At 41.2% G+C, this 10,618-nt stretch overlaps 1 protein-coding gene across 2 annotated transcripts; it reads left to right on the top strand.

Moving 5' to 3' along the window:
• On the top strand, positions 1-10,618 carry LOC139566376 (CCR4-NOT transcription complex subunit 9). 2 transcript variants are annotated; one of them, XM_071387502.1, is made up of 8 exons: positions 1-380; positions 823-1,002; positions 1,116-1,231; positions 1,354-1,463; positions 1,635-1,744; positions 8,805-8,903; positions 9,018-9,109; positions 9,344-10,618. In XM_071387502.1, exons 1-8 carry the CDS (start codon positions 363-365, stop codon positions 9,522-9,524), a joined length of 906 nt encoding a protein of 301 aa, XP_071243603.1. In that variant the 5' UTR covers positions 1-362; the 3' UTR covers positions 9,525-10,618. The 2 variants fall into 2 exon arrangements, with proteins under 2 accessions (XP_071243603.1, XP_071243604.1); XM_071387503.1 differs by having other exon boundaries at positions 9-380; positions 9,356-10,618.

Below are 10,618 nucleotides of genomic sequence, written 5' to 3'. Positions count from 1 at the left end.
TCGAAACAGGGTCTGTGGTATCACAGAGATGTAGTGCCTTAGACCGCTGCGCCACTCGGGAGCCCGACTGATTGAATTATCTACACATAATAATCATAATAATCATTAGTTGTAGATCTGTCATTCGGGAGTCGCCCACTGTCGCCTGCAATATCGAACAAGTGCATAATATTGAAGTCTGGTCCAAAACAGAAAAAGGCGGAAATAGTCACGACACTTTCCCAGCGGATCACTTGAGCCACGTCTGAGTTGAAAGGTTAAACGCAGTTGCGCTCTCGCGAGATTCGTTGTATGTTTTCACAACAGAACATATTTTTATATTTTACGAAACGTTTTTCTAAAATATCCAAGCGCTGCATAGAATGCTGGCTACAGGAGCAGTAAGTACACAAACGATATTGCTAGCTTGCAAGCGTTATCTAGCTAGGTTAACAAGAGCTAACACAAGGCTTTTTTGCTTTTTTTGCTAGCACAAGGCCTGACTTTGGCCAGTAGATTTGCTATTAGCTACCTAATGCTAAACTTGTTACAAAGATGTTTCGAACCCCTCTTGTGGCAAACTGTTTGGATAATACTTGCATTTGAATGAGCTAGTTATGGTAGCGAACGATTTGTGGGAATGTTACTGTATCCATGAAAGTAACGTGAATTTACATATTGTTGTTGACACTTGTTAGCTAGCGTTCGGTAGCCAGCTAGCTACCTAGCTAACTCATTCATTCATGAAGGTGGCTAGAAACGCATTGCTAACCCTGTTGTTAACTGCATAATTCAAACACAATGTCAGTTTAGCTCAATGTGTCCACCTCTCCTGTAAAACAGGCTGTAACCACGGCTCTGGCCCAAGTGGATAGGGAAAAGATCTACCAGTGGATCAACGAGCTGTCCAGCCCAGAGACCCGCGAGAATGCCCTGCTTGAGCTCAGTAAAAAACGCGAGTCCGTGCCAGATTTGGCTCCAATGCTATGGCACTCCTGTGGGACTATAGCTGCTCTCCTGCAGGTAAGATTGTGGACAACACTCACTGGCTAGTCTCCAGCAGGATGGAGCATGGTTTTCCTCTGAGTGTGGCTCTAAACTTGATGATGACCCGCTTCATACTCTTTCAAAAATAGGAAATTGTCAACATCTACCCCTCAATAAACCCCCCAACCCTCACCGCTCACCAGTCCAACAGAGTATGCAACGCATTAGCACTTCTGCAGTGCGTGGCCTCTCATCCAGAGACAAGGTGGGTCCCTTGATTCCTCTCTCATCCTGATTGAATTGTACAGTGCACTTAACCAAAACAGTCAGTGTATTTTCTTCTATATCATGTGAAATGTGTAACTTAAGTACGGTTGTTTTTCACAGATCGGCATTTCTGGCAGCACACATTCCTCTATTCCTGTACCCCTTCTTACACACTGTCAGCAAAACACGACCATTTGAGTACCTCCGACTCACCAGCCTAGGAGTCATCGGTAAATATCCTTTATATCATTTTTGTGGTTCTATTGCTATGATGCCTTCTCTCTGTCTTTTCTTCTCTCTATCTCACTCTCTGATGTTGTCATTGCCTAAGTAATGAAATGATCCAATTACTTTGACAATACAGTGTGTTTCTCTATAACTTGTTCCTGTTTGATTGGCAGGTGCCTTGGTCAAAACAGATGAGCAGGAAGTGATCAACTTCCTGTTGACGACAGAAATCATTCCCCTGTGCCTTCGCATAATGGAGTCTGGCAGTGAGCTTTCCAAAACGGTATCTCTCTCTCTCTGTAGCTCTCTCTCTCTCTCTGTAGCTCTCTCTCTTTCTCTCTCTCTCTCTCTGTAGCTCTCTCTCTGTAGCTCTCTCTCTCTCTCTGTAGCTCTCTCTCTCTCTCTCTGTAGATCTCTCTGTTAGAGGTCAATCGATTATGATTTTTCAATGCCGATACCGATTATTGGAGGACCAAAAAAAGCCTATGCCGATTAATCGGACAATTTGTATTTTATTTATTTATTTGTAATAATGACAATTACAGCAATACTGAATGAACACTTTTATTTTAACTTAATATAATACATCAATAAAATCAATTTATCCTCAAATAAATAATGAAACATGTTCAATTTGGTTTAAATAATGCAAAAACAAAGTGTTGGAGAAGAAAAAAAGTAAAAGTGCAATATGTGCCATGTAAAAAAGCTAACGTTTAAGTTCCTTGCTCAGAACATGAGAACATATGAAAGCTGGTGGTTCCTTTTAACATGAGTCTTCAATATTCACAGGTAAGAAGTTTTAGGTTGTAGTTATTATAGGACTATTTCTCTCTATACCATTTGTATTTCATATACCTTTGACTATTGGATGTTCTTATGGGCACTATAGTATTGCCAGTGTAACAGTATAGCTTCGGTCCCTCTCCTGGGTTCGAACCAGGAACACATCGACAACAGCCACCCTCGATGCATTGTTACCCATCGCTCCACAAAAGCCATGGCCCTTGCAGAGCAAGGGGAACAACTACTTCAAGGTCTCAGAGCGAGTGACGTCACCCATTGAAACGCTATTAGCGCGCACCCCGCTAACTAGCTAGCCATTTCACATCGGTTACACCAGCCTAATCTCGGGAGTTGATAGCCTTGAAGTCATAAACAGCTAAATGCTTGAAGCACAGCGAAGAGCTGCTGGCAAATGCACGAAAGTGCTTATGAGCCTGCTGCTGCCTACCACCGCTCAGTCAAGATTGCTCTATCAAATCATAGACTTAATTATAACATAATAACACACAGAAATACGAGCCTTAGGTCATTAATATGGTCAAATCCGGAAACTATCATTTCGAAAACAAAATGTTGATTTTTTCAGTGAAATACGGAACCTTTCCGTATTTTATCTAACGGGTGGCATCACTAAGTCTAAATATTGCTGTTATATTATGTACAATTCTGGCAAATTTATTAGGAATAAATGGTCTTCACACAGTTCGCCAGGCGGGCCAGGTGGCCCAAACTGCTGCATATACCCTGACTGCTTGCACGGAACGCAAGAGAAGTGACACAATTTCCCTAATTATAAGAAATTCATGTTAGCAGGCAATATTAACTAAATATGCAGGTTTAAAAATATATACTTGTGTATTGATTTTAAAGAAAGGCAGTGATGTTTATGGTTAGGTACACATTGGTGCAACGACAGTGCTTTTTTTGCGAATGCGCTTGTTAAATCATCACCTGTTTGGCGAAGTAGGCTGTGATTCGATGATAAATTAACAGGCACCGCATTGATTATATGCAACGCAGGACAAGCTAGCTAAACTAGTAATATCATCAACCATGTGTAGTTAACTAGTGATTATGTTAAGATTGATTGTTTTTTATAAGATAAGTTTAATGCTAGCTAGCAGCTTACCTTGGCTTCTTGCTGCACTCGCATTCATGAGGAGACTGCCACGCAGTCTCCTCATGGAGTGCAATGTAATCGGCCATAATCGGTGTCCAAAAATGCCGATTACCGATTTGTTATGAAAACTTGAAATCGGCCCTAATTAATCGGCCATTCCGATTAATCAGTCAACCTCTACTCTCTGTAGCTCTGTCACTTTCTATTTCAATTCAAGGGGCTTTATTGTCATGGGAAACATATGTTAACATTGCCAAAGCAAGTGAAATAGATTATATACAAAAGTTAAATAATCAATAAAAATGAACAGTAAACATTGCACTCATAGAAGTTCCAAAACAATGAAGACATTACAAATGTCATATTATGTGTGTATATATACAGTGTTGTAACCATGTGCAAATGGTTAAAGTACAAAATGGAAAATAAATAAACATAAATATGGGTTGTATTTACAATGGTGTTTGTTCTTCACTGGTTTTCTTGTGGCAACAGGTCACAAATCTTGCTGCTGTGATGGCACACTGTGGTATTTCACCCAGTAGATATGGGAGTTTATCAGAATCGGGTTTGTTTTCAAATTATTTGTGGATCTGTGTAATCTGTGGGAAATATGTGTCTCTAATATTTTCATATGTTTGGCAGGAGGTTAGGAAGTGCAGCTCAGTTTCCACCTCATTTTGTAAGCAATGTGCACATAGCCTGTCTTCTCTTGAGCCAGGTCTGCCTACGGCGGCCTTTCTCAATAGCAAGGCTATGCTCACTGAGTCTGTACATAGTCAAAGCTTTCCTTAAGTTTGGGTCAGTCACAGTGGTCAGGTATTCTGCGCCACTGTGTACTCTCTTTTTAGGGCCAAATAGCATTCTAGTTTCCTCTGTTTTTTTTGTTAATTACTTGACACATTGGAAAGAATTCTCTTTGTTTTCTCATGATTTGGTTGGGTCTAAATGTGTTGCTGGCCTGGGGCTCTGTGGGGTCTGTTTGTGTTTGTGAACAAGAGCCCCAGGACCAGCTTGCTTAGGGGACTCTTCTCCAGGTTAATCTCTCCTATAGGTAATGGCTTTGTTATGGAAGGTTTGGGAATCGCTTCCTTTTAGGTGGTTGTAGAATTGAACAGCTCTTTTCTGGATTTTGATAATTAGTGGGTATTGGCCTAAATCTGCTCTGAATGCATTTTTTGGTGTTTTACGTTGTACAAGGAGGATATTTTTGCAGAATTCTGCATGCAGTCTCATTTTGGTGTTTGTCCCATTTTTTGTGAATTCTTGTTTGGTGAGCGGACCCCAGACCTCACAACCATAAAGGGCAATCGGTTCTATAACTGATTCAAGTATTTTTAGCCAGATCCTAATTGATATGTCAAATTTTACTTTCCTTTTGATGGCATACAATGCCCTTCTTGCCTTGTCTCTCAGATCGTTCACAGCTTTGTGGAAGTTACCTGTGGTGCTGATGTTTAGGCCAAGGTGTGTGTAGTTTTTTTTGTTTGTGTTCTAGGGCAACGGTGTCTAGATGGAATTTCTATTGTGGTCCTGGCGACTGCACCTTTTTTGGAACACCATTATTTTGGTCTTACTGAGATTTACTGTCATGGCCCAGGTCTGGCAGAATCTGTGCAGAAGATCTACGTGCTGCTGTAGGCCCTCCTTGGTTGGTGACAGAAGCACCAGATCATCAGCAAACAGTAGAAAGTTGACTTCAGATTCTAGTAGGATGAGGCCGGGTGCTGCAGACTGTTCTAGTGCCCTCGCCAATTCGTTGATATATATGTTGAAAAGGGTGGGGCTTAAGCTGCATCCCTGTCTCACCCCATGGCCCTGTTGGAAGATTTTTTTGTTGTTGTTGCCTATTTTAACTGTACACTTGTTGTTTGTGTACATGGATTTTATAATGTATGTTTTTCCCCCAACACCACTTTCCATCAATTTGTATAGCAGACCCTCATGCCAAGTTGAGTCGAAGGCAACAAAGCATGAGAAGACTTAGCCTTTTTTGGTTTGTTTGTTTGTGTATTAGGGTGATCAGTCCTTGGTTCCAAATATTGGGGAAGATACCAGAGCTAAGGATGATGTTAGAGTTTTAGTATAGCCAATTGGAATTTGTTGTCTGTATATTTTATCATTTCATTGAGGATACTATCAACACCACAGGCCTTTTTGGGTTGGAGGGTTTTTTATTTTGTTCTGTAGTTCATTCAAGGTAATTGGAGAATCCAGTGGGTTCTGGTAGTCTTTTAATAGTTGATTATAAGATTTGTATTTTATTATGTCTATGTTTTTGCGTTTGTTTTTGCTGTTCTTTGTTATAGAGCCAAATAGATTGTAGAAGTGTTTTACCCATACATCTCCATTTTGATAAGATAATTCTTTGTGTTGTTTGTTTAGCGTTTTACAATTTTCCCAGAAGTGGTTAGAGTCTTCAATTACGTTGAGCTGATTTCTCATGTGCTGTTCCTTCTTTTTCCGTAGTGTATTGCTGTATTGTTTTAGTGATTCACCATAGTGAAGGCGTAGACTCAGGTTTTCTGGGTCTCTATGTTTTTGGTTGGACAGGTTTCTCAATTTCTTTTAGGTTTTTGCATTCTTCATCAAACCATTTATCATTTTTAATTTTCTTAGGTTTTCTGTTTGAAATGTTTAGATTTGATAGGGAAGTTGAGAGGTCAAATATACTGTTTAGGTTTTCTACTGCCGGCTTTACACCTTCACTTTTCCAGTGAAACATTTTGTCCAGGAAATTGTCAAGAAGGGATTGAATTTGTTGTTGCCTAATTGTTTTTTGGTAGGTTTCCACACGTCTCCTTCCATCTATAGCATTTCTTAATATTATTCAGCTCCTTTGGCTTTGATGCCTCATGATTGAGCAAAGCTCTGTTCAAGTAGAGTATGATTTTGCTGTGATCTGTTAGGGGTGTCAGTGGACTGACTGTGAACGCTCTAAGAGACTCTGGGTTGAGGTCAGTGATAAAGTAGTTTACAGTACTACTGCCAAGAGATGAGCTATATGTGTACCTACCATAGGAGTCCCCTCAAAGCCTACCATTGACTATGTACGTACCCAGAGTCCAACAGAGCTGCAGAAGTTGTGACCCATTATTGTTGGTTATGTTGTCATAGTTGTTCCTAGGGGGGCATATGGGAGAGAGAATGCTTTCCCCTCCAGGTAGGTGTTTGTCCCCCTGTGTGCTGAGGGTGTCAGGTTCTTGTCCAGTTATGGCATTTAGGTCACCACAGACTAGTACATGTCCCTGGGCCTGGAAATTGTTGATCTCCCCCTCTAAGATGGAGAAGCTGTCATCGTTAAAGTATGGGGATTCTATTGGGGGTATATAGGAAGCACACATGAGGACATTTTATTAATTTCTAGCCAGATGTAAAATGTTCCTGTTTCGACAAGTTTAATAGAGAGGGTTAGGTGTGCTCTATACCAAATTAGCCTACCCCCTGAGTTTCTTCCCTGTTTCACACCTGGTTGTTTGGTGGATGGACCTTCCAGCTCTCCGTAGCCTAGAGGGCAACCAGTGGGTCCGTCTCTTTATACAATGTTTCTTGTATGATGACCGTCTCTCTCTCGCGCTGTCTCTGTCTCGCGCGCTCTCTCTCTGTGTCTCTCTAAAGATAAATGTATTTCAACTGGGGAAGTATGATAAATCGGTGAACATATCGGAATCGGCCAATATTAGTTAAAATGCCAACATCGGCATCGGCCCGATGTCTAGTTTAACACCGGTGTTAAAAACCAATGTCAAAGCTACCGTGCACACCTATATAATGTAGGTACATGACGTAATAACGCCACGTAAAATTTTGCGCTACACGGGCAACACAGCATTCCTAACCTAGCCCGCAATGTCTGCTGTGTGGATTGAGCAGTCAATTGAAAGACTAAGACAATTTCAGCGAGACAACTCAAAGGCGAAATCCATTAAAGCCAAGATAATGGAATGAATTGCCCTTGACAATCAACCGTTCTCTGCCGTGGGTGATGTTGGCTTTCGCCGACTGGTCGAGCACTGGTACACACTACCAAGTGCGCTATTTTTCAGATGTTGCCTTACCAGAGTTGCACAGCAATAGCGTCACTGCTATTAGCTTCACGACATACATACTATGTAATGCCGTTTGGGTTGTTGCGTGTCAAAAAAGATACAGTAGCACTGTCAAAGCTGTACAAAAAAAGTCTGCAAACACCGGCCACGAACGATGTGTTTACAATAGCGCGTTGGTAATAAAGCATAATTTGTTCGACTGCAACTTCTGGGGTAGCTAGCTTTAGCTTGGTACCTAGCTAGCACCAATACAACCTGCCTGAAAACAATGACCAGTAGAAACTGCAGTCATTTTCATTATTCTTAGCAATGATTTAGGAATCCTTGTGAGTAAGTATTAGCTAGGTTGCCACTTGTTGAACGCCTATTGAAATTGAACTTCAGTTCATGAAAATAAATAGCTAGCCAGCTACTTAACCCAGTTTCCCAAAGCGAACGTTATAAGCAGCCAGCTCGCTTCATCTGGCTAGTGAGGCTCGACCGGACCGGGTTATGTGTTGTGAAGCTAGCCACAATAAGGATTAGGCACAATAGTGGCATTTGCAGTTTGCCTTCGAAATAAAAGTATGACATTGGCAGTGATGCAAATGAATATAAATAGTATTATGCCATACTGTTATTTTGAAGGCTAGCCGCAAAGTCCACTATTGTGGCTAATCCTTATTGTGGTTGGCTTCACATAGATGGGTCCGATCACCATTAATCAAATAAGAACTGTCTCATAAATTAATTATTTTAACTATAGCTACTGAAACAGATTATGTCATGCTATTTGACACGTCGAATAGTGTTATTTGACGTGTATCTTTTTTGACACGCAAAGACCCAAACAGCGTTCCATAGAAATCCTGGTTGAGAATGAAATAAGTGAACAACGAAACAGCACAGCAAGTAAGTGAAAGAAATAGGTTTTGATTATGTTTTACTGGTAATAGGGATCTACGTAAATGCCACCAAAATAACTTTTTGGTCAGTGTGTGTGTGTGTAACCTTTTATTTAACTAGGCAAGTCCGTTAAGAACAAATTATTATTTACAATGACGGCCTACCCCGGCCAAACCCGGACGACGCTGGGCCAATTGTGCGCCGCCCTATGGGACTCCCAATCGCGGTCGGATGTGATACAGCCTGGCTTCGAACCAGGGATTGTAGTGACACCTCTTGCACTGAGATGCAGTGGCTTAGACTGCTGCGTCCATATATATATATGTGTGTGTGTGTGTTAACTATTTAATTGTACTAGAATGCTTAAAAGGCCGCAACAATTTTTAATATCAGTTATCGCTATCGTTTTTTTTTTTTGCATGGAAAATATCAGGTATCGGTATCGGCCAAAAATGTCATATCGGTGCATCACTAATTTCAACCCTAATTTTTTTGTTCGACAGGTAGCAACTTTTATACTACAGAAAATCCTACTTGATGACACAGGGCTGGCATACATTTGCCAAACGTATGAACGCTTCTCCCATGTGGCCATGATACTTGTAAGTTCAAGGTTAACCAATATTCAAAATATTATACTTTTCCAGACATTGGTTGCATCCTGAATATTTTTTTAAATAATAAAAAAAAAAGTTTATTTTTGTTCTCTCTTTCAGGGCAAAATGGTTCTTCAGCTCTCCAAAGAGCCCTCTGCTCGTCTTTTGAAACATGTTGTCCGCTGTTACCTACGCCTGTCAGACAACTCCAGGTATTGAAATCAACTCTTCGACCCGCTGTTGCTTGTCTCATTTAGCCTGCGTTCATTCCTTCAGTGTTTTTGAAGCAATTTTCCAGGAATTACTAAAAAAACATATTGGGGAAATGATATTGGGAACTGAAAACAGTAGATGTGGTCATGGTCTTATCTTGATAGATAATAGATTCTGCTGATAGTGACTTACTCACTATCATAACTAACATGACTTTGTTTTTCTCACCTCTGCCCCCACACCAGAGCCCGAGAGGCCCTCCGTCAGTGTCTACCAGACCAGCTTAAAGACACCACGTTTGCCCAGGTCCTGAAGGACGACACCACCACCAAACGCTGGTTGGCACAGCTGGTGAAGAACCTACAGGAAGGGCAAGTCACAGACCCCAGGGGGATCCCTCTGCCCGCACAGTAGCTCTCCTCACTTCTACAGCAGGGTTGCACAATTATGGTAACTTTCCCATGATTCCCAGGTTTACGAAGACTTTCCTGGAATCCGTATGGAATAATCAGAAAATCTGGGAATTTTCCAAAATGGGATTTATGTAAAACCTGGGTATTTTGCCAAAGTTACTGGAATTTTGCAACCCTACTTACCATGCAGCTGCACTGAGTGATACCCACCAGCAAGGACCCAGCTTCCATAAACAGGAAAAAGGCACCAGTTTGAATGACGGACGGACTCATAAAGGGCTGCATATTTTGTGAAGAAAGACTGTATTGAATGAAAGCCCTGTACTCAGCCGTTTTCTTACAGTATCTTTCATTCAGATCAAACTGTCTGCCCTATCTCCAGAAGTATACGGATGCCTTTTCACTTGTCCTCCAAACTATTAGTTCTATATTTTTTCTCAAGGACATTTTGGAGTCTTCACTAAGTGTTCTGAAATTGAAGTACACGACAGAATGAAATGTTACACCTCGACATATGTGGCATATTTTCTCTTGTGTAATAACATATTACCAAGTAACTGCTTTGTAGTTACACGCATGTGTTATAGGATATACACATCTCAAATAGGCTAGTGTATGGAAATCAACTGAAATCAAGCTGCTTCTGTGTTGTGTATATTACAGAAGTTGCTGCAAGGTAAACGTGTTGGCGTGCTTCAGTGTTAACAGATAAGGGACCCCCCCATTTGAGCCTTGGCCCTGTCTATCTATGTGAAACCTGAGCTGCTGCAGTGTATTATTGATGCTCTGGAACCTGAGTGGAGACTCGGTCAGAAAAACAAGTTAATGTTCTCAGTGCTAAACTGTAGAGGTAACTCCGGCCTCAAGACAGCCTTGTTCTCTGTCAGTGGCAAAGCAGGTAGCCTAGTTGTTAGAGCGTTGGGCCAGTAACCGAAAGGTTGCTGGATCGAATCCCCGAGCTGACAAGGTATAAGTCTCTCATTCTGCCCGTGAACAAGGCAGTTTACCCACTGTTCCCTGGTAGGCTGTCATTGTAAATAAGAATTTGTTCTTTACTGACTTGCCTAGTTAAATAAAGGTAAAAAAAAACATTGA

Source organism: Salvelinus alpinus, chromosome 38 (assembly GCF_045679555.1).
Source record: "Salvelinus alpinus chromosome 38, SLU_Salpinus.1, whole genome shotgun sequence".
NCBI classification, from domain to species: domain Eukaryota; kingdom Metazoa; phylum Chordata; class Actinopteri; order Salmoniformes; family Salmonidae; genus Salvelinus; species Salvelinus alpinus.
Note: the sequence above shows the minus strand (reverse complement) of the source record. Positions and strands in the feature narration are given on the sequence as shown.